The 26,178-nt window shown below is 42.9% G+C and overlaps 1 protein-coding gene across 2 annotated transcripts in view; it reads left to right on the forward strand.

The window, feature by feature from the left end:
- The first annotated feature begins 684 nt into the window (after nucleotides 1-684).
- Nucleotides 685-26,178, forward strand: part of RHPN1 (rhophilin Rho GTPase binding protein 1) — a 52,920-nt gene continuing 27,426 nt past the window's right edge. For both annotated transcript variants that reach the window (XM_081951961.1, XM_081951962.1), the window contains exons 1-3: nucleotides 685-1,223; nucleotides 19,082-19,197; nucleotides 24,459-24,587. In XM_081951961.1, coding sequence (XP_081808087.1) covers nucleotides 1,131-1,223; nucleotides 19,082-19,197; nucleotides 24,459-24,587 — 338 coding nt within the window. In that variant the 5' untranslated portion in view covers nucleotides 685-1,130. The remainder of the gene's footprint in view (nucleotides 1,224-19,081; nucleotides 19,198-24,458; nucleotides 24,588-26,178) is intronic.

Consider the following 26,178-nt stretch of genomic DNA (forward strand, 5'->3'; position numbering starts at 1 on the left):
ATTCTTTTCTATTTTTTTCTGTTCTATTTCAGTCTATTTTCTATTCTATTCTATTCTGAATTCTATTCTATTCTGAATTCTATTCTAATTCTTCTATTCTATTCTGAATTCTATTCTATTCTAATTATTTTTATTCTATTCTATTTCATTCCATTCTATCTTCTCTTCCCTCCCATCCCATGATCCCATCCTATCCTATCCTATTTTCTATCCTATTCTATTTTTATTCTTTTCTACTTACTATTCTATTCTGTTCTTTCTATTTTATTATTTCTATTATCTATTCTTTTCTATTCTTTCTGTTCTATTCCAGTCTATTTTCTATTCTATTCTGAATTCTATTCTATTCTTATTCCATTCTATTCCATCTTCTCTCCTCTTCCCTTCCTTCCTACCCTATTCTATCCTCCCCTATCCTTAGCCTCGGGAGGGGCTTTCCCCCTCTAAGTTCAAAGCCAGCAAGGGAGCGCGCGACCCGCCTGCCCTTTCCCTCGGTGACGTCACCGCGTTCTAATCCCCGGGGTTGCCCCGGGAGATCGAACCCCTCCGGCTCCGCCTTCCACTCCCCTGGGAAAGGCGCTGGGAGGCAGGGCCGGACCTCCCTTCGCCTCTCCGGATTGGTCAGGGGAGCCGCCCTTCCAGACCACGGGGCTCCGCCATTGGACAAGGCCCGGCCCCCTTGCCAGGGCTTGCGAGGCTGGAGAGAGAAAAGGGCTGGAGCCGACTCGAAGCTCTGGAGCTCCGGCTGGGGAAAGAAGGGGCGGCGTTGGATCCGGGGTGTGGGGGACGGGATTCCGGGTTGCATGAGCCCCCCCTTGTCTTTTGCAACCCCTTCCCCAGCTTTGCAAAGTTGGCAGAGCTGCAGATTTTTTGCAAAAAACAATCCAGCAAAATTGGCATTTATTTGAGGTGGGGGGACAATCCCACCGCTGGAGCGATTTTAAGGGGGAGGGCTTTTAGGACTCCCTTGCAAAGGAGGGGTCACCCTCCCCAAAATAAGTTGGGAAAAGCTGCCCTCCCCCCTCCAGGAAAGGCTTGGAAAAGCATTTTTGGGTGGGGGGCAGCAGGCAGGGGGTCTGCTGGTCCTGAGATCCCCCCCCCGGACAGATGCTGACTTGGTGGCAGCCGAGATGACCCCCGCAGAAGAGAACCCCCCAGGAGGGGAGGCGGATGGGGACCCCCTCTTCCCCAGGCATCTTTCCAAGAGCTGCAGCTTGCAGAAGGTGAGGCTGAAAAGGGTGGGGGGCAAGGGGGGCTGGGGGTAGGTGGGCAGAGACACCCCCTTGGAGATTTCTCCCTGCTAACAGGCTCAACAGGCCCTTGTCTGTGCCAGATTTGGTGTAGGGTTTCCTTCCTGAGCAGGGGGTTGGACTAGAAGACCTCCAGGGTCCCTTCCAACTCTCTTATTCTATTTAGATTCCTTTCCGTGGGAAAGAGTAGGCACCTTGGAGCTCGCCAGGGGTTGGGCACCAGGTTGGGGAGGGCTGAGCAGAACTGCCAGGCCTAAAGTAACAGATTAACAGAGTTGGAAGAGACCTTGCAAATAGAGTAGGATTGGATTTGGATTGAATTTGTCTTTGGTGCATTTGCTCTCAGTGTACATAAAAAGACAAGATACATTCATCAAGAATCATAAGGTTCAGCACTTAATGATAATCATAGGGTACAAATAATCAATCAGGAAACAATCAATATAAATCGTAAGGATACAAGCCACAAAGTTAAACACTCCTGCAGTTGTAAGTGGGAGGAGATGGGTGATGGGAACGATGAGAAGACGAATAGTAATGCAGGCTTAGTGAATAGCTTGGGGAGGGAATTATTTGTTTAGCAGAGTGATGGCGTTGGGGGGGGGGGAACTGCCCTTGTGTCTAGTTGTCTTGGTGTGCAGTGCTCTATAGTGTTGTTTTGAGGGTAGGAGTTGAAGCAATTTATGTCCAGGATGCTGTAAGTATTTTCAGGGCCCCCCTCTTTGACTCCTGCAGTGTACAGGTCCTCCATGGAAGGCAGGTTGGCAATAATTGTTTTTTCTGCAGTTGTTTTGTTGTTTGTTTGTTTTTGTTTTCATTGGATTTATATGCCGCCCTTCTCCCAAAGGACTCAGGGCGGCTTGTAACATTAAAAAACACACATCCCAAAAGTTAAAAAGAAATTAAATTAAATTATATCCAAAAAAACAAATCGAATTTATGGAACAATACATTTAAAAATGAGTTAAAATTAACAGGCCAGGCCAGCTTGCTGGAAAAGCCAACTTTTTAGGGCGCATCAGAAGGACCGGAGGTCAGGGATTATACGAAGCTCCGGGGGCAGCTCATTCCAGAGGGAAGGTGCTCCCACAGAGAGTTGTGGTTATCCTCTGAAGTCCGGGTCTGTCTTGTTGGGTTGCAGAGCCAAAGCAGACAGTTATGGAGGGGCAAATGACAGACTCAATGATTTCTCTGTAGAACCCTCAGTCCAACCCCCTGCCCAAGCAGGAGACCCTACATCTGCCTCTACCGTGGATTGAACTCACAACCTCCTGGTTGTGAGGCAAGAGCTCCACCTTTAGCCCTGCTTCCTTCCAAAATTCCCACCATCTTCAGTCCCTGGGGGGGGGGGGGGGGGATAATGAACTTTCCAGATTCTTCCCAATGGGTCCCAACCCATTGTGACCCAACGTGTCTTCAACAACCGTCTCGAGATGGGGAAGACCAGGAGGTGAGGTTGGGGCAGGGATGGTTCCCAAGGAAAGACGGGACCCTCATGCTTCTTCTCTTTATCCCAAAATGAGTCATCCTTAGGAGTGAAATCCACCCAGGTCTTCCTGGGCTCCCAACAGCCTCTGATCGGCTTCCAGCTAGATCAGAGCTTAGGAAAAGGGTCCCATCAAAGAGAGCATTTGTAGCTCAGGGTCGAACTGTGGGGTCCTTGGGGCTCTCTGGGCTTCGTGGCTTCCTTGCAGACGTTTCATGACCCAACTGGGGAACATCATCAGTGCTAGAAGAGAGTGGGACTTGCAAGGAAGAGAAGGAGGAGGATCGTGGGGTCCTTGGTGCTCTCTAAGCTGGGTGGTTTCCTTGCAGACATTTCATGACCCAACTAGGTAATATCATCAGCGTTCGAAGGGAAAGGGGTGGTGGTGGTGGTGGTGGTGGAGGAGGAGGAGGAGGAGGTGGTGGTGGAGAACTGTGGGGTCCTTGGTGCTCTCTGAGCTTGGTGGTTTCCTTGCAGATGTTTCATGACCCAACTAGGTAATATCATCAGGGCTCTAAGGAAGTGGGGTGGTAGAGGACAACGACGACAAGAATTGTGGGGTCCTTGGTGCTTTCTGAGCTAGGCTCTTTCCTGTTTTCAGCCGTTTCATGACTTAACTAAGGAACCTCATCCATGCTAGAAGGGAGGGGAGGTTTGCGAGGAAGAGGAGGAGGTGGTAGTAGTAGAGGAGGAGGAGGACGACGATGACCGTGGGGTCCTTGGTGCTCTCTGAGCTTGGTGGTTTCTTTGCAGATGTTTCATGACCTAACTAGGTAATACCATCAGTGCTAGAATGGAGGAGATTTGTGGAGGAGGAGGAGGAGGAGGACCACCGTGAGGTCCTTGGCGTTCTCTGAGCTTGGTGGTTTCCTTACAGATGTTTCATGATCCAAAGTAGGGAAAGATCATCAGTCTCTGGTTATCCATCTGGTTTGGATGTTGAAACGTCTGCAAGAAAATAATTAATTTCAGAAGTGGTTTCCACAGCTGGACTTTTACAGTTGGTGGGCTTGGACATGAGCTCCAGAAGGGGTTTCTGGATGACCAGCGAGACTTTCTCAGGTTGACACATTTTCTGGAGCCTGCTTTAGGCCCAAGGAAGACCTGAAATGGCCACCCAGCGTCGGCGTCTCTTGAGACATCCTCTTTCACAACGCTACCTGCAAACACAAACCTTGCTCAATCACACCTGTTGTCGAGATTGTCTTGTAAACAGCTTTTGCAATCGACGCTACTCGCCGCCATTGGAGTATCGTAAACCCGGAAGCCAGTTGGCTCCTGCTTTCTGATCTGCAGGCTTGTAAAAGTGCTTTCCGTGCCTTCTTTTAAAAATTAATTTAAGTCAGCCAGCCTGAAATCTTGCGTTGGTTGAATTTGTACCAGGGGTGCGTGGGGTACATCGCTTGTAAGTGCGAACCAATCGCTGCAAAATTGTGCACAATTTTTTACACAATCGCTGTAAAAAAAATATATGAGAGGGAGGTATTTTGCTTTTGCTAAAATTGCTTTTTGCAATGCTTAAACGTTTCGTGTGTGAAATTAAAATAGTCCTCGATTTACAACGGTTCCTTTAGGGACTGTTCAAATTACAACAGCACTGCAAAAGTTACTTTATGACCCTTTTCACACTTAACGACCGTTGCAGCATCCCCAGGGTCATGGGGGGATGTGGTGAAAATTCAGACCCTTGACAATTGACTGGTACTTATGACAGTTGCGCCGGCTTGTGAGTGCGATCCAATCGCTGCAAAATTGTGTAAAATTGCTAGCCAGTCACTGTAAAAAAAAAAATTGGGAGGGAGGAATTTTGCTTTTGCTAAAACTGTTTTTACAACGTTTAAACGTGTTGTGTGTTAAATTAAAATAGTTCTCGATTTACAACGGTTCTTTTAGGGACTATTCAAATTACAACAGCACTGTAAAAGTTACTTTATGGCCCTTTTCACACTTAACAACCGTTGCAGCATCCCCAGGGTCATGGGGGGATGTGGTGAAAATTCAGACCCTTGACAATTGACTGGTACTTATGACAGTTGCGCCGGCTTGTGAGTGCGATCCAATCGCTGCAAAATTGTGTAAAATTGCTAGCCAGTCACTGTAAAAAAAAAAAAAATGGGAGGGAGGAATTTTGCTTTTGCTAAAACTATTTTTACAACGTTTAAACGTGTCGTGTGTTAAATTAAAATAGTCCTCAATTTACAACGGTTCCATTAGGGACTGTTCAAATTACAGCAGAACTGAAAAAGTTGCTTTATGACCCTTTTCACACTTAACGACCGTTGCAGCATCCCCAGGGTTATGTGATCAACATTCAGACCTTTGGCAACTGACTGGTACTTCTGACAGTTGCAGTGTCCCAGGGTCACCTGATCCCATTTTGGGACCTTCCGGCAAGCCAAGGCAATGGGGAAGCCAGATTCACTTAACAACCGTGTTCCTAACTTAACAGCTGCAGTGATTCACTTAACAACGGTGGCAAGAAATATCGTAAAATGGAGCTGAACTCACTGAACATCTGTCTTGCTTATCAGCAGAAGTGTTGGGCTCAATTGTCGTAAGTCAAGGACTACCTATATGCTATTCGAATCTGGAGTTTTCTTGCATTGATTGTCACAAATTTTGTTGGTCATTTAAGCCATTTCTATAATTATGACTTAAGTGACAGGTATGAATGCAAGAAAATCCCATGTCAAAATACAGGTGATCCTCAACTTACGGCCACAATTGAGCTCAAAATTTAGGTGGTTAAAATGAAATACGTGTTCAATGAGTTTTGCCTCATTTTGTGATCTTCCTTACCCCCGCTGTTAAGGGAATCACTGCGGTGCTTAAATTTGTCAGACGGTTGTTAAGTGAACCTGGCTTGACCATTGTCTTTGCTTCTCAAGAGGGTTGCAAAAGGAGTTCATGGGACTCCGGGACACTGCGACCGTCGTAAATATGAGTCAGTTGTAAATCACATGACTGCAACAGTCATAAGTATGAAAAACGATCCTAAGTCAATTTTTTTCACTGCTGTTGTAACTTTGAATGGTCACTAAATGACCTGTTGTAAGTCGAGGAGACTCTGTAATATAGGAAACATCACATTATTAAAAAAAATTTTTAAAAAAATGCCTGGAATGGGGAGAAATATTCCTTTTCAGAATTGTTCCAAATTAACAGATTAGCAAGAGTTGGAAGGGACCTTGTAGGTCATCTAGTCCAACCCCCTGCCCAAGCAGGAGACCCTACCATTTCTGACAAACAGCAGTCCAGTCTCTTCTTGAAAGCCTCCACAACTTCCGAAGGCGACTTCAGTTCCATTGGTGGATTGTTCTCCCTGTCAGAAAATTTCTCCTTATTTCTAGGTTGAATCTCTCCTTGGTCAGTTTCCATCCATTGTTCATTGTCTGGCCTTCGGGTGCTTTGGAAAATAAATTGACACCCCACTCCTCTCTGTGGCAGCCCCTCAAATATTGGAAGATGCTCTCCTGTCTCCCCTGGTCCTTCTCTTCCCTAGACTAGACATACCCCATTCCAGCAACTGTTGTTCATATATCCAGTCCCCTAATAATCACCGGTCCGTCCTAGAGGAGATCAACCCTGACTGCTCTTTAGGAGGCCAGATCCTGAAGATGAAACTCAAATCCTTTGGCCACCTAATGAGAAGGAAGAAGGACTCCCTGGAGAAGAGCCTCATGCTGGGAACGATGGAGGGCAAAAGAAGAAGAAGGGGATGGCAGAGAAGGAGGTGGCTGCATGGAGTCTCCAAAGCAGCCGGCGTGAGCTTAAATGAACTCCGGAGGATGGTAGAGGACAGGAAGGCCTGGAGGAACGTTGTCCATGGGAGTCACAATGGATCGGACACAACTTCGCAACTAACAACTCCTAATCATCCTGGTTGCTCTTCTCTGCACTCTTTCTAGAGCAGGGGTGTCCAAACTTGGGAACTTTAAGACTTGTGGACTTCAACTCCCAGAATTCCCAAGCCAGCATAGCTTGGGTGTGGTCTTACTAAGGCTTTATAGAGTGGTATTAGTACTTCCCTTGATCTTCATTGGATCCCTCTGTTAATGCCGTTTAGGATTGCATTGCCTTTTTGGCTGCTGCCACACACTGTTGGCTCCTATTTAATTGATTGTCCACTAAGACTCCAAGCTCCCTCCCACAGTTCCTGCTATTAAGAGCCTGGTTTCACCCAGTCTAAGTCATTTAACCTGTTGGACAGCAGCTGCTGCCACTTCTCCCAACCGGTTTATGCTAGGATTTTTTTTTATTATTATTATTCCTTTCCTTGTTGACTTGAACGAGTGAAAAGAAAAATGAAAGTTTAATCTTCTCTGACCTGAGGTCAAAAAAGGCAACAGGAAATTTGTGATTTGCAAAATGCATGAGGATGAAATGCAAATTCATTGGAATGGTGAATTATTGGCCATGAAATCCAGAAAAAAAAATACTCTATTTGACTTTACTATAGCTACAGTATATGGTCCTCGACTTACGACCGGCTGCTTAGTCATTTATGATCCCCCCACCCATAGGTATAGATAGTCCTTGACCTACGACCACAATTGGGCTCCAGATTTCTGTTGCTAAGTGAGACATTTGTTAAGTGAGCTTTGCTCCAGTTTACAACCTTCCTTGCCCCGGTTGTTAAGTGAATCACTACCGTTGTTAAGTTAGTAACTCGGTTCTTAAGCGAATCTGGCTTTCCCCATAAACTTAGCTCGTCAGAATGGTTGCAGAAGCGGATCATCGGTCCCTGCAACACTGCGACCGTCATAAACGTGAGTCAGTTACCCAGCATCTGAATTTTGATCTCCTGACCACAGGGATGCTACAATGGTCGTAAGTGTGAAAAACGGCCATCAGTCACTTTTTTTTCTGCTGTAACCTTTTCTGTTGTAACTTTTTTTGTTGTAACTTTGAAAGGTCAGTAAACAAACTGTTGTATGTCGAGGACTACCCGTACATAAAATCAATTCTGATGGCTACTCCTATCCCCAACATTTATAGCAGTTTGCAGAATCCCACAGTCACACGAGAGTAATTCCCTTTTCTTTTTGGGGTCAAAAACGCATTTATTTCTGGTTTTCAACAACAAAAACATTAGCAAACAATGAGTTCACTTAACAACCTGGATGTTTGCTTAATGACCACGCAGTTATTTAACAAGCAGTGCAGAAAACGGTGGTAAGAATGGGCCCTATCGCATACCGAGCTGTTTTACGACCATCACGATTTACGACTGTAATGGGCAGTCTCCATTATGGTCATAAAATGAGGACTACCTGGAGTCTAACACAATACAATACAATAGTAGAGTTGGAAGGGACCTTGGAGGTCTTCTAGTCCAACCCCCTGCCTAGGCAGGAAACCCTATACCGTTTCAGACAAATGGCTATCCAACATCTTCTCAAAGACTTCCAGTGTTGGGGCATTCACAACTTCTGGAGGCAACTTCTGTTCCACTGATTAGTTGTTCTGACTGTCAGGAAATTTCTCCTCAGTTCTAAGTTGCTTCTCTCCTTGATTAGTTTCCACCCATTGCTTCTTGTTCTACCCTCAGGTGCTTTGGAGAATAGTTTGACTCCCTCTTCTTTGTGGCAACCTCTGAGATATTGGAATAATGCTATCATGTCTCATTTTGGATGGTATCAGAGGAAGGAAATCACAGTTATGCTGACTCAAGTTTTGGAAAATAATTTAAGCCCTTCTGGGGGAGGGAGATGAGCTGGAAGTGTTTCCCTTACATTTGGGAAACTTGAGTTTCTGAAAAGCAGTTTTGAGTAATGAAGGAAAAAGTTTGGGAAACTTTTGGCTTAAGATCTTTGGCAGAAAACAGTGATTGTTTTGTGATTCATTATGTATGGGTTTGTTTGTTTGTTTGTTTGTTTTTTCAATGTGCTTGCCAAGGGGGGCAGGCGTTTAAATGAAGTACAATAAAATAAATTAAAATAATACATGAATAATCCTGCAAGATTGATGTTGGGAGGGAGGTGGGAGGAAAAAAATGGAGGGGAAGGAGAGAAAGAAGGACGGAAGGAGGAAATAGGGTGGAAGAGAGTGAGGGAGGGAGGGGAAATAGGAAGGAAGAAGGGAGGGAGGAACCAGAGACAGAAGAGAGAGAAATAGGAAGGAGGAAGAAGGGAAGGAGGAAATGGAGAAGAAAGAGGAAAGAAAGAGGAAGGAGAGAAAGAAGGAGGAAATAGGATGGGAGTAAGAGAGGGAGGGAAGGGGAAATAGGAAGGAGGGACGGAGGGAACAGAGACAGAAGGGAGAGAAATAGGAAGGAAGGAAGAAGGAGGAAATGGAGAAGAAAGGGGAAGGAAAAGGAATGAAAAAAAGGAAGGGGAAAGAAAGGAGAGAAAGAAGGAGAAATAGGATGGGAGTAAGAGAGGGAGGGAAGGGAAAGTAGGGAGGACGGAAGGAGGAAAGAGAGAAGGAAGAGAAATAGGAAGGAAGGAGGGAATGGAGAAGAAGGGAAAGAAAAAGGAATGAAAAAAGGAAGAGAAAGAAGGAGGAAATAGGATAGGAGTAAGAGAGGGAGGGAAGGAAAGGGGGAGGGGGAAATAGGAAGGAGGGGAAGAGGAAACAGACAGAAGGGAGAGAAATAGAAAGGAAGGAGGGAAGAAGGAGGAAGGAAGGGAGAAAATGGAGAAGAAAGGAGAAAGAAAAAAGGAATGAGAAAAAGGAAGGGGAAAGAAAGGAAAGAAAAGAAAAGAGCGAGGAAGGGAGAGAAATAGGGAAGGGAGGAAAGGAAATGGAGAAGAAAGAAAGAAAAAGGAGTGAGAAAAAGGAAGGGGAAAGAAAGGAGAGAAAGAAAAGGGGGAAGGAAGGAAGGGAACTAGGGAAGAGAAGAAGGAAAGAAAGGAGGAAATGGAGAAGAAAGGATAGAAAGAAAAATGAAGGGGAATTGAAGGAGAGAAACAAGAGGGAAGGAAGGAAGGAGAGAAAGAAGAAGGGAAGGAAACAAAATGAAAGGGAAGGGAAAAGAAAGAAGGATAGGAAAGGAGAAAGAGGAAAGGAAAGGAAGGCAGAGTGGTTTGTCGTGGCCCCTTCCTTCCCACTGTTTATTTCCTCCCCTTTCTCAGGGAAGCCCCTGGTTGTCCATCCCATCGGAAAACAAAACGCCCCACTAGTGGGGGGGTGGGGGTTTTCCCTTCCCCCCCCCAAAAAAAACTGATGTGGCACCTCCAAGTCTCAACCTCAGAAGTTTTTCAGAGGGAGGGGGGAGCAAAGCAGCCCCCACACACACACACAATCCTCACGCACACATTGTAGGGGGGAAGATTGTTAAAGAGGTTGCCATGGCAACGTGTGGCTGGGCCGTTCTCTCTTCTGCCCGGAATGAAAGGGGCTGGCCAGGAGGCCTTCGTCCACCTGCTTCCAGCCTGCTTGCTTCGTGGGCCGCCTGGCCGGATTTTGACAAAGGGAACCCATTGGATCTCTTGCAAACTTTGTTTTGCAAAGGGGACGGTTTTTCCCCTTTTATATTTTTCTTTCTCTCTCCAAAATACAGGCAGTCCTCGACTTACGACTGCAATGGAGCCCAAAGCTTCCTTTGCTAAGCGAGACGGTGGTTAAGTGAGTCTTTGCCCCGTTTTACGACCTTCCTTGCCAGAGTCGTTAAATGAATCTCTGCCGTTGCCAAGTTAGTAACACGGTTGTTAAGGGAATCTGGCACACACACACCGCCCTTGACTTTGCTGGTCAGAAGGTCGCAAAATGGAACACTGCAACCGTCGTAAATATGAGTCAGTTGCCAAGCGTCTGAATTTTGATCACGTGAGAGGTTGCAACGGTCTTAAGAGTGAAAAATGATCATTGATTACTTTTTTTTAGTGCCGCTTTTAGTGACTTTGAACGGACACTAAGTGAACTGTTGTAAATCAAGGACTACCTGTAATCCCATTTCATGGGGTCTCTGAATTGGTTGCGTGGCTCTTCAACTCCCAGAATTCCCAAACCGGAAGATAAAAGAATAAACCAAAGTTTTTGAAGCTTGGCCCCTTTAAGATGGGTGGACTTCAACTCCCAGAATCCCCCAGCCCGCATGCTAAAAGAATAGACCCGTGTTTGTCAAGTATGGCCCCTTTAAGAAGGATAGACTTCGACTTCAATAGCTGCCTGGGGAATTCTGGGGGTTGAAGTCCATCCATCTTAAAGTGGCTCGCGGAGATGGAACGCACAGTTCCATTTCCACATGTGTGTGCTCGCCAGCCATTTCTACGGCCCAGTTGCAAACCCCACACAGCCCACTAGTGGGCGGCATCTGACAGGTTGGGGACCTCTGGACTAGAAGACATCCAAGCTCCTTCCAACTCTGTTATTTTGTGGTTCTGATGTTGTTGCGTAGTTGGGTAGTGAAATGTCTGCAAGAAAACCACCAAGTTCAGTAGCACCAACCTCCTCCTCCTCCTAGCACTGATGATGTTGCCTAGTTTGGTAATGAAACATCTGCAAGAAAACTACCTAGTTCTGAGAGCACTAAGGACGTTGTAACCATCCTCATGTTCTTCTTCCTCCTCTTCCTCCTCCTCCTCACAAATGTCCCTTCCTTCTAGCACTGATGATGTCACCTAGTTGGGTAATGAAATGTCTGCAAAAAAACCAAGCTCAGAGAACATCAGGGACCCCGAGCTACAAATATTAACACTGATTCTTCTCTTCTTCTGTCTTTCCTCTTGCTTTTAATTGTTTTGGCTTAAATATTCCATCCTGCTTTCCTTCATTTTGCAAAATGTGGCTTCCCCAGATGGGGAACTGTGTTGTGTTTTCTTTCCGGTTTGTTCCTGACTTCAGGGAGTTGATAATCCACCTCATTACGTGCAAAATCAGTAAGGGCAGCCAAACAAAGTAACGCCTTAAATTTGTGCAACCACGGGTGATAACAACTTCAGCTGGTTCTGTGTCAGCACAGGACGTCTCTCTTTTGCACAACTAAACACGGCCACACCCAACCAGCTGTTTAGAAAGAATAGAATAACAGACTAGAATCACAGAGTTGGGAGGGACCTTGGAGGTCTTCTAGTCCAACCCCCTGCCTAGGCAGGAAACCCTACCGTTTCCGACAAATGGCTATCCAACATCTTCTTAAAGACTTCCAATGTTGGGGCATTCACAACTTCTGGATGCAACTTCTGTTCCACTGATTAATTGTTCTAACTGTCAGGAAATTTCTCCTCAGTTCTAAGTTGCTTCTCTCCTTGATTAGTTTCCACCCATTGCTCTTTGTTCTACCCTCAGGTGCTTTGGAGAATAGTTTGATGCTCTCTTCTTTGTGGCAACCCCTGAGATATTGGAACACTGCAATCATGTCTCCCCTAGTCCTTCTTTTCATTCAACTAGACATACCCAGTTCCTGCAACCGTTCTTCATATGTTTTAGCCTACAGTCCCCTAATCATCTTTGTTGCTCTTCTCTGCACTCTTTCTAGAGTCTCCACATCTTTTTTACATCGTGGCGACCCAAACTGTATGCAATATTCCAAGTGTGGCCTTACTCAGGCATTATAAAGTGGTATTAACCCTTCATGTGATCTTGATTCTATCCCTCTGTTTATGTAGCCTAGAACTGTGTTGGCTTTTTTGGCAGAGGCTGCACATGACTGGCTCCTATTTAAATGGTTGTCCACTAGGACTCCAAGTTCACAAGAAGTTGTGATCTTATGAAATTAGATTGCCTTGTCCCAATCCGGTGTCCTACACATGCGATGGACACCAACCTCCTGAATCTCTAGCGCCAGCTGGAGTCTGGTCCTGGCAGTTGAAGTAATGCCATCTGAAGGATGGTATTATTTCAACTTGGACGAAGGACGGGTTGGCCTGTTTCAGAGGAAGACTAAGGTGTCTTGATAGATGTTTACTGTCTTTGACGTGGAGAATGATGGGGTTGAGGAGACATTGTTCCAAGTGGTTTGAAGATGAACTAAAAATTTGCCACGAGATGTGGTGGTGACTACCACCTTGGCTAGATTCAAAAAATAGTCAGTCCTCAGTTGGACCAATTCATGGGAGTCCCATGGATCAGCAGTTTTTAACTTTTGAGGGCAGCAGGACCAACTCTGAAGATCATCTGCTGGTCCTCCTTGGTTGGTCCAACTTGTGGATTAAATAGGTTAGGTGCCCAATCCAGCAGAACACAGTTTACACCCTTAATTTAAGGGCCCAGGCAACCTCGAAGTCACACTAACTAAATAAAAAAGTTACTATCCCAAGAATTTCTGCTTCTAGCGCTGATGATGTTATCTAGTTTGTTAAAGAAACGCCTGCAAGAAAACAGCCAAGTTCAGAAAGCACCAAGGATCTCCCTGTCATCCTCCTCCTCCTCCCTGCAAACCCAACTTCCTCCTAGCACTGATGATGTTACCTAGTAACATCTCCAAGAAAGCCTACCAAGCTCCAAAGGACCCCTCATTTCTGTCCTGAGCTACAAATATTCTCCTTTTCACTGAACTTCGCTGTTCCGCCGAATGGAATGCCCTCACCCTTTTTTTGTACCCAGCCTGCGAAAGTAAATGGGGAGGGGGTGGCAGGCCCTGGCCTGAAGGAATTCCGACATAACTTGTACTCTTGGTTGCTAAGGCTGGGGGTTCGTTCTTTGTTCCCGGGGGAAGGAGGGCTTTATCTGAAGGTCATCCTGGGGTATTCTTCATTGCTGACTCAACCCTCAGTCTCAAAGGGGAGCTTTTTTCTTCCCACGCCTGGAAAAACTTCTAAAAGTTTCATTTCATCATTTACAGGAATTGTTTCTCCTTGCAATAACATCCCCCCCCCCCAAAGATGAGTTCGCTCCACGAAAATTTTTGAAAAAGAACTTCAGTGGGATTATTTAACAACTAGCTGGATACCCATGCTCCACTACGAAACTATGTGACTAGGCTTAAGCTTGAAAATTAATGAGTAGATACGATCGGCCTTCTCTCCCTCGGACTTGCCCCATTGATTCTCTCCTATCTTATGCCCTTCTCTCCCTCATTCTCACTCCTTAGCATCAGAGCCTGTTAATAATAATATAAGAAATACTAATGATATTTCGAAAAATCCTTTAGCCAGCATCTAGAAGCCAAGAGGAACCTACGTACCGAATTTCAAGTTTGAGGGCTTTACGTTTCTGGAGATTTCATGATGAGTGAGTGGCATTTGGCTTTTATATAGAGCAGGGGTATCCAAACTTGGGAACTTTAAGACTTGTGGACTTCAACTCCCAGAATTCCCCAGCCAGCCATGCTGGCTGGGGAATTCTGGGAGTTGAAGTCCACAAGTCTTAAAGTTCCCAAGTTTGGACACCCCTGATATAGAGAGATAAATCAGCATGGTCCCTCACTTTGCTTTATCCGATATTTTGGAAGAGTTTGGAACTTTTTTTCCTGGATGCACATTTTACAGATGACCTCAGTTGAGCCCAGAATCTCTGTGGCTAAGCGAGACAGTCGTTATGTGAATTTTGCCCCGTTTTACGGCCTTTCTGGCCTTCAGTTGTTAAGCGAATCACTGTAGTTGACAAGTTAGTAACTCGGTTGTTAAGTGAATCAGGCTTCCCCGTGGATTTGCTTATCGGGAAGTCGCAAAAGGGGATCGCATGGACCCAGGGACACCGCAACCCATCTCAAATATGAGTCGGTTGCCAAGTGTCTGAATTTGGATCAGATGATCGTAAGGATTTTGCAATGGGTGTCTTACGCCCACAGTATTTGTTTCCAGAAAGTACGTCATCTGTGTACCAAGTTTGGTTGAAATTGCTCAAGGCGTTCCAGAGTTATGCTGGGACACACACACACATTTATATATACATATAAATTATTTATACAATACTAGATTACAGATTAGATTAGTATTATATAAGATTATTTATGGAAATACTTCCAACGGAAAGATTCAGTTTTGATTTGAAGCAGGGAGGGTTTTTTTTTTCTTCTTCTGTCAATTATGAGTGCATTTTCTAGAAATTAAGATGGAAACACTTGGTTCTGCTTGCAACATTAAAACCCTAAGCCCCCTTCCTTGAGAGCAGCTTACACAGAAAATTTAAGGAAATTGATAAGAATATATCCGGAAATTTGAGATGAACCTACGTGTTACTGCCACATCCAAAATCAGTCTTGCAAAGTAAATTCATTCTAGCAAGATCCCTGCATAAATTTTTAAAAAAATGTTTCATCTGCTGTATAAACAGGGGTGCAATTTTACCATAATGTATGTGTGAATCATTTCGCACACTCTGGAAGCTGCCAAGTAAATTATTACCTGTGCTTTTAATTTAATTTGTGCACGGAAGATCCAGCTGGAAAGATATGAAAAGAAGTCTGATATTTCCCTTGCTGGAATATTGTTTCTGCTTTCAAGTCAGACTTTTCCAAGTTTAGAAGATCTCTCTTTAACAGGAAGTAGTTGTTGTTGTTGGTTGTTGTTATTAATTTAATCTTCAATTAGATTCCCAGTCTGGGACTGGTAAAAACTTAACAGATCAAGACTTAACCAAAGACCTAAGACTGTGATGGTAAACCTATGGCTCGCTTGCCCGAAGTGGCACGCAGAGCCATGTTGCCTGGCATGTGCAACATCACTTGTTCCTCTTCCAGGTTTCTGGCGTACATGCGTACGCGATGATCATCAGCTGGCGTGTGTGTGTGTGTGTGTGTGTGTGTATGTGTGTCAGTGCCAGCAACTGGAAGAGCTGGTTTTCCGTTTTCCATTGTGAGCATGCACACCGGCCAGCTGATTGTCATGCCACATGCGCGACAGTAACCGGAAGACTAGCTGGCTGGCGCACATGCGTGTGCTGGAAACTGGAAGTTCATTTTCCAGCGCACGCATGCCCCCTGGGCAGGTCCTCTTGTCCTCACACCCCCGTGAGCGTGCGCGCACTCCCTTTAAGGCGTTCAGTGCCGAAAAGATTCCCCATCACTGACCTAAGAGCTGTTAAGGTAGCATCTGAATATGTAAGCGGTTCTGAATAAGGTGGGGATTTTTTTGCAAAATCAGAATATTGAGGTCTGATAAGTTCAAATTTTCCATGCTTCGAGGCAGCCCTTTGGGAATTTCTCCAAGGTCCCCTGTTACTATTGGTACAACCATTTATTTCTTCCTCCACAATCGCTCGACTTCATTTTGCAGATTGCAATATTTTGTTATTTTTTTTCTAGCTGGTTAATTGTTCTCATTGTCAGAAAATTCCTCCTTAATTCCAGGTTCTCTCCTTGATTATCTTCCATCCATAAATTCTTGTCCTGTCTTCTGGTGCTCTGGAGAATAGTTTGACTCCCTCTTCTTGGTGGCAACCCCTGAGATATCGAAACCCTGCTATCATGTCTTCCCTAGTCCTTCTTTTCATCATGCTAGACATACCCAATTCCAGCAACCGTTTTCATACCTTTTAGCCTTTCACACCCCTAATCTTCTTTGTTGCTCTTCTCTGCACTCTTTCCAGAGTCTCCACATCTTTTCTACATCGTGGCGACCAGAACTGGATGCCGTATTCCAAGTGTGGCCTTACCAAGGCATTATAAAGTGGTATTAACACTTCACGTGATCTTGATTCTCTCCCTCTGTTGATGCAGCCTAGAACTGTGTTGGCTTTTTGGGCAGCTGCTGCACACGGCTGGCTCATATTTAAATGGTTGTCCACTAGGACTCCAAGATCCCTTTCACAGTTACTACTACTGAGCAAGGTACCACCTATACTGTACCTGTGCATTTCGTTTTTGTTGCCTAAATGTAGAACCTTCCTCTTTTCACCCTTGAATTTCATTATATTAGATAGTGCCCAATGTTCAAGTTTGTCAAGATCCTTCTGTATCTTTAGCATCTTCTGGAGTGTTGGCTATTCCTGCCAGCTTGGTGTCATCTGCAAATTTGATGAGTTCCCCATTTATTCCCTCATCCAAATCATTGATGAAAATGTTGAAGAGTACTGGGCCTAAAACAGGGCCTTGGGGTACTCCACTGCATACTTCCCTCCATGTAGATGCAGTTCCATTGAGGACTGCACGTTGAGTGCGGTTGGTCAGCCAGTTACGAATCCATCTGGTGGTGATGCTGTCCAACCCACATTCTTCTACTTTATCTAGTAGTAGGTTATGGTCTACCTTATCAAATGCCTTGCTGAAGTCCAAGTAAACTATATCGACGGCATTCCTCTGGTCCACTAATTTTGTCACTTTGTCAAAGAATGCAATAAGATTAGTCTGGCATGATCTGTTTTTGACAAACCCATGTTGGCTTTTGGCTATTACTTTGTTTACTTCTAGGTGTTCCTTAATTCGTTGATTGATTATCTTTTCCAGAATCTTTCCTGGTATTGAGATCAGGTCTGTAGTTTCCTGGATCTATTTTTTCCTTTTTTGAAGATGGTAACCACATCAGCTCTTTTCCAGTCCTGTGGCAGTTCCCCGGTGCTCCAGGATCTCTGAAAGATATAGTTCAGTGGTTCTGAGATCTCGTCTGCCAGTTCCTTCAGTACCCTGGGGTGTAATCCATCCGGTCCTGGTGATTTGAACTCGTCTAGGGTAGACAGGTGCTCACTTACCATTTTCTTCCCTATTTCAATTTGTGTTCCTAATCTGATTTTTGTGGTGCTGCTTTTGATAGGTTGGACTGTTTTATCCCTTTGTGTAAAGACAAATGCAAAACATGAGTTAAATAGTTCTGCTTTCTTCCTGTTGCTTGTCACCTTCTTGCCACTTCCCCCCCCCCCCCCCCCCCGCAATGGACCAATTGTTTCCTTAACTTTTTTCTTGTTTTTAACATGTTGGAAGAAGCTTTTTTTGTCATTTTTTACTTTTGTGGCAAGCCTTTCTTCTTTGTGAGCCTTTGCTTTCCTCACTTCATCTTTACAGACTCAGACTACTTGCTGATATTCTGCCTTAGTTATGTCTTTCCACTTTTTATACTTATCTTTTTTGTCTTTCAATTTGTCAGAGAGTTCTTTATGCAGTCATGCTGGTTTCTTTTGGGAGCTGTTATTTTTCTTCTTCATTGGTATTATGCTAGACTGGGCTTTTGTAATCTCATTTTTCAAAATTTCCCAAGCTTCTTGAGTTGTTTTCCCCTTGAGGATTCTCATTCATGGAATTCTTCCCAAGCTGTACGTTTATTGAAATTAGCTCTCTTAAAGTCCAGACTCTAGTTTGACTTTGTTCTACTACTTGGGTTTGCATAATGTTGAATTCCAATATTGCATGGTCACTTGCCCCCAGGGTTCCTGTGGGCTAGAGGTCGGTCTGTTTGGATCTGAAAGTCCCGCAGGATCTTGACATTTGCAAGAACTTTGTCAATTTGGTGTTCCCAGTTATTTTTGCTTGCATTTGAACCCAAACTTCTGGCAAAGCTTCCAATGTATGATTTTGGCAACTTAATCATGACATTGTGGGTCATCTGTTTGTGATATTTTTGCTGCAGCCTCTGATAAGGTGATCCACTGTTTCATTTTTTTTGTTGCATAAGTAACCTTTGCTGACGTGTCGAATTTTTGCTTTCATGGAATTGGTCGTCTTGGGCAGCCAAAACGAAGCCTTCAGTTTCTTTCTTCCGCTTCTCTGATCTCAACCATCTCCATGTTAAATGTCTATGGAGATTCTCAGTCCTCCAAACAAATAGATTAACAGAGTTGGAAGGGACCTTGTAGGTCATCTAGTCCAACCCCCTGCCCAAGCAGGAGACCCTACACCATTTCTGACAGATGACTGTCCAGTCTCTTCTTGAAAGCTTCCAGGGATGAAGCTCCCACAACTTCCGAAGGCAACTTCTGTTCCATTAGTCAGGGTTGTCCCAAAGGTACTTTTTTTTCAAGAGGCAACTGGACTTTCTGGCTTTTTCTTCGAAGAGGTTTCGCTTCTCATCCAAGAAGCTTCTTCAGCTCTGACTGGATGGTGAGGAATGGAAGGATTTATACTCCTTGCAGACAGCTGGTCATTGGCATCCTTTTAGAGGGTCATTCATCTCTGTGTCCTCAGGGTCACCTGAGTAGTGCAAATGGGTGTGGAGCCTTCTTGGCACTGCAGAAAGGACCAGTGTTGTGGAATTGTGTTTTCTGCAGGATGTTTTTCTCTGCCCTGTGTCCCTTCACTGTTGAACACAGGCAGAGGTTATTGTGTATTGTCTGCATCTCAAATTGCAAAGAATACAAACTCTTCCATTCCCCACCCTACAGTCAGAGCTGAAGAAGCTTCTTGGATGAGAAGCGAAGCCTCTTCAAAGAAAAACCAGAAAGTTCAGTTGCCTCTTGACAAAACATAAAAGCACCTTTGGGGCAATCTCCATGTCAGCTTTGCATTTACCTTTCCTTCAATGTCCTTCGGGGACCTTATTCTTAATGTTGTTGTAGTTGTTGTCATTGTGATTAATTTCAATTTTTTTGGCAGGGTTGCGACTCCTTGGCCCAGACGCAACGCACCAAGTTGCAACACCGCCGTGCAAGAATCAACCAGCAGATCAACAAGGAGATGAGGATGAGGACCGGGGCGGAGAATCTCTTCAGGTTTGCTGTGGGCTAAATTAGCATGGGTGCGAATAGCGTAGGATCGTTACAATTGCTCTTTCTTTCAAGCAAGTCACCAAAAAGACGTAAAGAGGGCTTGTCTTGCTTGCTTGAAGAGTGAAAAACCGAAAAACTGCAACTTTGGGGCCGTTGGCATGCAAAGTTTTAATTAAAGGGTCAGCTAGTGACTTCCACAGCCTCTTTTTTACCTGGTGCTCAGCATTTTTGCGGCTCTTGATGTTCAGGAACTTAGAAAGGGAGGAAAGGAAAACATTTGCAGAAGTACACAATGCACACAACTGCCTACACACCCACGTAGTGCAAAGAAGGGAGATGTTGGCCTGAAACATTCAAAACATCCTTTCTGGATAGGCCAATGCACACACACACACACAAATTCCCATTTATATAAGAATCTTCATTGAAGGCTTTTCGAGATTGGTGGGCGTTGTGCTAAATTCCCAACCAACACAATTTCTGTCCATTTTGCGTCGTCGTATTATAGGTAGTTCATAACTTACATTCATTTGTTTAGGAACTGTTTGTTGTGGCCCGCCAGCGGCCAGCAGAGCCAGCAGGCGATTCAGACAGTAAGGAGGTTAGGGAGGGACATGGGCCAGTCCTGGAGTCTGGGGAAGGCTCTGACGAGGGCTCTGCGTGGGAGGCAGAGAGGGGGCCAGATCCGTCTGACAGTTATCAGCTGCCTTCGGAGTCAGAGATCTGTGAGGCAGAAGAACAGCTGGAGCCTGTTCCCAGGGTGCGCATGTGCAGAGCTGCCAGACAAAGGGAACAGCTAAAGAACAGGGGTCAACTTGGGAGTAGGGCCACAGGTGGATGATGAATGGCCCCTCCCAGAGGAAATAAAAGAGGAGCGAAAGGGGAGTGGAGTTTGCAGGAGACAATTAGTTCGCTTAATTGATTCGTGACCCTCCGAGGCTCCTTGCCAAGTTCTGCAGAGATCGGCCTGTCAGCTCTCCAAGCCAGATAAGATCTGTGACTGTAAATCCTCCCTCGAAAGACTTTGCTGGATGTGAATGAGCAGAATCCACAGTCAATTAATAAAAGGGTTTTTTTATCGGGACCAGGAGTTTGCTTCATGCTCTTGGGAAGCCTCGGTCAGAACACAGCCAGCAAGCCGGCCTGGCCTGTTAATTTTATCTAATTTTTTAAATGTTATTGTCATATTAATTGGCTTTGGGTTTTTTTTTTTGGATATTTATCTAATTTCCTTTTAACTTTTGTGATATTTGTTTTTTAATGTTGTACGCCGCCCTGAGTCCTTGGGAGAAGGGCGGCATATAAATCCAATAAAACAAAACAAACAAAACAAACACTGTTTAAAGTTATAACGGCACTGAAAAAAAGTGGCTTATGACTATTTTTTACACTTACGACCATTGTGTCATCCCAAAGGTCACCTGATCAAAATTCAAACACTTGGCAACTGGCATGTACTTACGACGGTTGCAGTGTCCTGGGGTTATGTGATCCCCTTTTCCAACCTCCTGATGAGCCAAGTCAATGCGGAAGCAGATTCAGTTATCGATTTTGCTACTGATTTAATAACTGCACTGATTCACTTACTAACAGTGGCAAGAAAGGACGTAAAATGGGGCAAAACTCAATTAACTGTCTTGCTTAGCAGTGGAAAGTTTGGGATCAATTGTAGTTGTAAGTTGAGGACTGCCTGTACAGGCAACCCTGGACTTATGACCATTTATGTAGCAACTGTTTAAGTTACCCTATCAAAGTGACTTACGACCTGTCCTCACCCTTATGTCCATTGCAGCATTCCCATGATCATGTGATCAAAAGTTGGGTGCTTGGCAACCAGATCTCCATTTGCGTCCTTCCCAGCCCACTCCTGACAAGCAAACTTAGTGGGGGAAAGCTGGATTCACTTAATGACTGTGTGCTTCGCTTAACGTCTGCAGGGATTCGCTTAACAGCCATGGCCAAAAGGTTTGGCACGATTCCACAACCGCCTTGCTTAGCAATGCAAATCCTGATCTCATGGTGACCCAGATTGTTGGGGGAAATGTGTTGACTCTGTAAACTGCTTAGAGAGGGCTGTAAACCACTATAAAGTGGTATATAAGTCTAAGTGCTATTGCTATCTGTGATTGTCTGTTTTACAGCTTGTCAGACGAGAACCAAGTTTAGGAAGGAGAACGCAAGCTCTCTTCCCTGGAGTCCTGGATGCCACAAATTTTGTAACACGTCAACAGTGTTTTATCTCGGTCAGCAGCCTGGCATGGAGTCCTTTGGCTCATCCTGAGTGGGAATGGGCCGAGCGTTGGGAATTGCAGTTTCCAAGGTGCCTCCCCATCGTGGGACACTGGGCTGGGACGCACCCCTGGGGCGTGTCAGTTTTCCAGCCCAGCATCTGTCAAAACAAGACTGCTATTTTATTTGATTATTATTATTCATTAAAGTTGGAACTCATCCAACTGAACATTTAAAGATGTATCACAAATACCAGTGACTGGTTGATATGGTTTGCTGCCACCGTCCTAAGTATCAACCAAAGGACCTTCTTAAAATATAAGATGTTCCGAGTAGCACAGTTTTTTTGCATTGCTGCTGGTGTTATTACAGAAAGCTACAATTATTATCATTATTATTATTTATACTTTATTCATTAAACATGAAATCCAATAATAATAGCAACAACAACAACAGGAAGGTAGGCCTCTTCCCTCCCATTCCTGATCCTTATGCTAAATTAATCCACTGGTCATTATGTAAAAAATATGATTTACCTGTATCCAGAAAGTCATGGGAACCTAAAGTGGAAAAAGTTATCGAAAATGAGAAGGTGAAGATCTTGTGGGACTTTCGAATACAAACGGATCGTCATTTGGCACACAACACGCCAGATATCACGGTTGTAGAGGGCCGAAGTGTGCAGTTTATTGATATCGCTGTTCCAGGAGATGCCAGAGTCGAAGAAAAAGAACTAGGAAAAATCATGAAATATTGCGACCTGGCCATCAAAACTACACGGCTACGGATGAAGCATGTAAGAGTGATACCCATGGTCATCGGGGCACTTGGCACCATGTCCAAGAATTTTATAAGATACATCCACAAATTGCAGCTTCCTGCAATAACACCAGCGGAACTGCAAAAAACTGCGCTACTCGGAACATCTTATATTTTAAGAAGGTCCTTGGTTGACACCTAGGACGCTGGCAGCAAACCATATCAACCCTTAGCACCAGTCACTGATATTTGTAATGTCTTTTTGAATGTTCAGTTGGCTGAGTTTCATATTTAGTGAATAAAGTAAATAATAATAATAATAATAATAATAATAATAATAATAATAATAATAACAACAACAACAACAATAACAACAACAACAATTATTATTATCTTTCATCCATTAAACATGAAACTCAGTCAAGTGAACATTTAAAAATATATCACAATATTATTATACTATTATTTTTTTATACATTATTATACAATTATTATATTATCTTTTATTCACTAAATATGATACTCAGTTAAGTGAACATTTAAAATATATCACTAATACTATTATTATACTATTATTTTATTATACTTTTTATACATTATACTATTATTACTATTACTATTCTTTTATTCATTAAATATGAAACTCAGTCAAGTGAACTTTTAAAAATATATCACAAATATTATTAAACTATTATTTTATTATACTTTTTCTACATTATATTATTATTACTATTACTATTATCTTTTATTTATTAAATATGAAACAGTCAAGTGAACTTTTAAAAATATATCACAATATTATTATTATACTATTATTTTATTATACTTTTCTACATTATATTATTATTACTATTACTATTATTATCTTTTATTCATTAAATATGAAACTCAGTCAAGTGAACATTTGAAAATATATCACAAATATTATTATTATACTGTTTTTTATACTTTTAATACATTATATTAATATTATTACTATTACTATTGTTATCTTTTATTCATTAAATATGAAACAGTCAAGTGAACATTTAAAAATATATCACAAATATTAAACTATTATTTTTATTATACTTTTTCTACATTATATTATTATTATTACTATTACTATTATTATCTTTTATTTATTAAATATGAAACTCAGTCAAGTGAACTTTAAAAAATATATCACAAATATTATACTATTATTTTTATTATACTTTTCTACATTATATTATTACTATTACTATTATTATCTTTTATTCATTAAATATGAAACTCAGTCAAGTGAACTTTTAAAAATATATCACAAATATTATTAAACTATTATTTTATTATACTTTTTCTACATTATATTATTATTACTATTACTATTATCTTTTATTTATTAAATATGAAACAGTCAAGTGAACTTTTAAAAATATATCACAATATTATTATTATACTATTATTTTATTATACTTTTCTACATTATATTATTATTACTATTACTATTATTATCTTTTATTCATTAAATATGAAACTCAGTCAAGTGAACATTTGAAAATATATCACAAATATTATTATTATACTGTTTTTTATACTTTTAATACATTATATTAATATTATTACTATTACTATTGTTATCTTTTATTCATTAAATATGAAACAGTCAAGTGAACATTTAAAAATATATCACAAATATTAAACTATTATTTTTATTATACTTTTTCTACATTATATTATTATTATTACTATTACTATTATTATCTTTTATTTATTAAATATGAAACTCAGTCAAGTGAACTTTAAAAAATATATCACAAATATTATACTATTATTTTTATTATACTTTTCTACATTATATTATTACTATTACTATTATTATCTTTTATTCATTAAATATGAAACTCAGTCAAGTGAACATTTGAAAATATATCACAAATATTATTATTATACTGTTTTTTTATACTTTTAATACATTATATTAATATTATTACTATTATTATTGTTATCTTTTATTCATTAAATATGAAACTCAGTCAAGTGAACATTTAAAAATGTATCACAAATATTATTATTATACTGTTTTTTTATATTACTAGTATTATGACTTTTGCCTCGTTTTACGATCTTTCTTGCCTTGGTCGTTAAGCGAATCACTGCGATTGATAAGTCACCCAGTTGTGAAAAAACGGCCATAAGTCACTTTTTTTCAGTGCCATTGTAACTTTGAACGGTCACTAAATGAACGGTTGCAAGTCGAGGACTAACTGTAGAGACTGAGTAATTTTTTTCTCTTTTCCTCACTTTGGTCTCAGGGCCACTAGTAACCACAAAGTCAAAGAGACGGTTGCTTTGGAACTCAGCTACGTCAATTCCAACTTGCAGCTACTAAAGGAGGAATTGGAAGAGTTGAACAGTTGCATGGAGGTCTACCAGAATGACAGGTGAGGTGATTGGCAGCTGTCAGTTTGGAGAAGGGGAAGCTTCTGGAGGTGGACTTCAGGGGTTGGGAAATTACCATATTTTTCAGAGTATAAGATGCTCCGAAGTATAAGAGGCACCTAGCTTTTGGGGAGGAAAACAAGAAAAAAAAATCTGCCAGCAATTTGCCTCCTTGCAGCAAAGAGCCTGTTTCAGCTTCAGCACAGCCTGATTAGCACAAGCAGCTGATTGTCAATTGGATCAGCCTCCCGATGATCAGCTGTTTCAGACTGCAGGAATTGCCAAATCCTATTGCAGCCTCTGCACACCCCGTTTTCAGCTCCACATGCCCCATTTTCTGCCTCCATGCGCCCCATTTTCCACCTGTTCCAGGTGGCGGGGATCAGAATGGGTGGAAAAGGGGGGCGCGGAAGCAGCAATAGGCAATGGCAATCCCTGCAGCCTGAAACAGCTGATTGTCAGGAGGCTGATCCAACCGACATTCAGCTGCTTCTGCTAATCAAGCTGTGGTGAAACTGAACTAGGCTGTTTGTTGTTTGCTGCAGGGAGGCAAATTGCTGGGAGGCAGAGGCCAGCAGGTGGGCGCGACTACATTCGGTGTATAAGACACACCCAAATTTTCACCCTTTTGGGGGGGAGGGAATGTGTGTTATACTCCGAAAAATATGGTACGTTTTCCTATGCAATTTAATTCCCACCTCTTGTCACCCTTTGCCGTTTCACTGGACATCTCTGGAATGCAATCTTGGACTTTCTCAAGTTGTCCTCGACTTAGCGACCGTAATGGAGCCTGCTGCCCATTACAGTCGTAAAACAGGTCACCCATACGACCAGCCTGATTTTAGAACCTTTTATGTGGCGGTTGTTAATAAACACCATGGTCATTAAGCAAACAAATGGAGCCCTTTGGCTGAAAACTGAAACGGCCACTTTTTGGCAAAGGCATCTTAAAACAAGGTCATGTGAATGACGTTAAGGGCCATAAATGCAGGCCAGTTGCCAGCTACAAGAAGGGAGTCAGCCGTCAGAACTTCAGAACCAGTGGTGGTATTCAGCCGGTTCAGATTGGTTCGGGCGAACCAGTATTAGCAACCTGCCCCGGCTCTATTCGTCCTATTTAGCCACGTTTTCTAAGCCGCGTGCAAGCAAAGTGCATGTGTGAAAGGCACGCATGCTCACAAAGCGTGTGTGTGTGTGTGTGTGCGTGCGCGCGCACAGTTTCGGTGTGCAGCGAACTGGTGGTACAATTATATGAAATCCACCTCTGTTCAGAACCAATTGAAGAATCTTCGGGGGGGGAGGTGCTTCTGACCTGCTAAGCAACCAGTCGTAAGTGGAGGACTATCTATACAAGCCATTGGGTAGATTGCAGGTAGCCCTCAACTTGCAACGGTTCATTTAGTGACCTTTCAAAGTTACGACGGCACTGGGGGGGGGAGAAGTGACTTTGGACTGTTTTTCGCGCTTACGACCTAAGCATTCCCAGGGTCACGTGATCAAAATTCAACAGACAACTGACTCATCCTTACAACCGTCGCTGTGCCCTAAGTTCAGAGGATCCCTTTTTCCCGACCTTCCAACGAGCAAAATCAA

The sequence above is a fragment of the Natrix helvetica genome, assembly GCF_964273705.1.
Source record: "Natrix helvetica genome assembly, chromosome: 4".
Classification (NCBI taxonomy): domain Eukaryota; kingdom Metazoa; phylum Chordata; class Lepidosauria; order Squamata; family Natricidae; genus Natrix; species Natrix helvetica.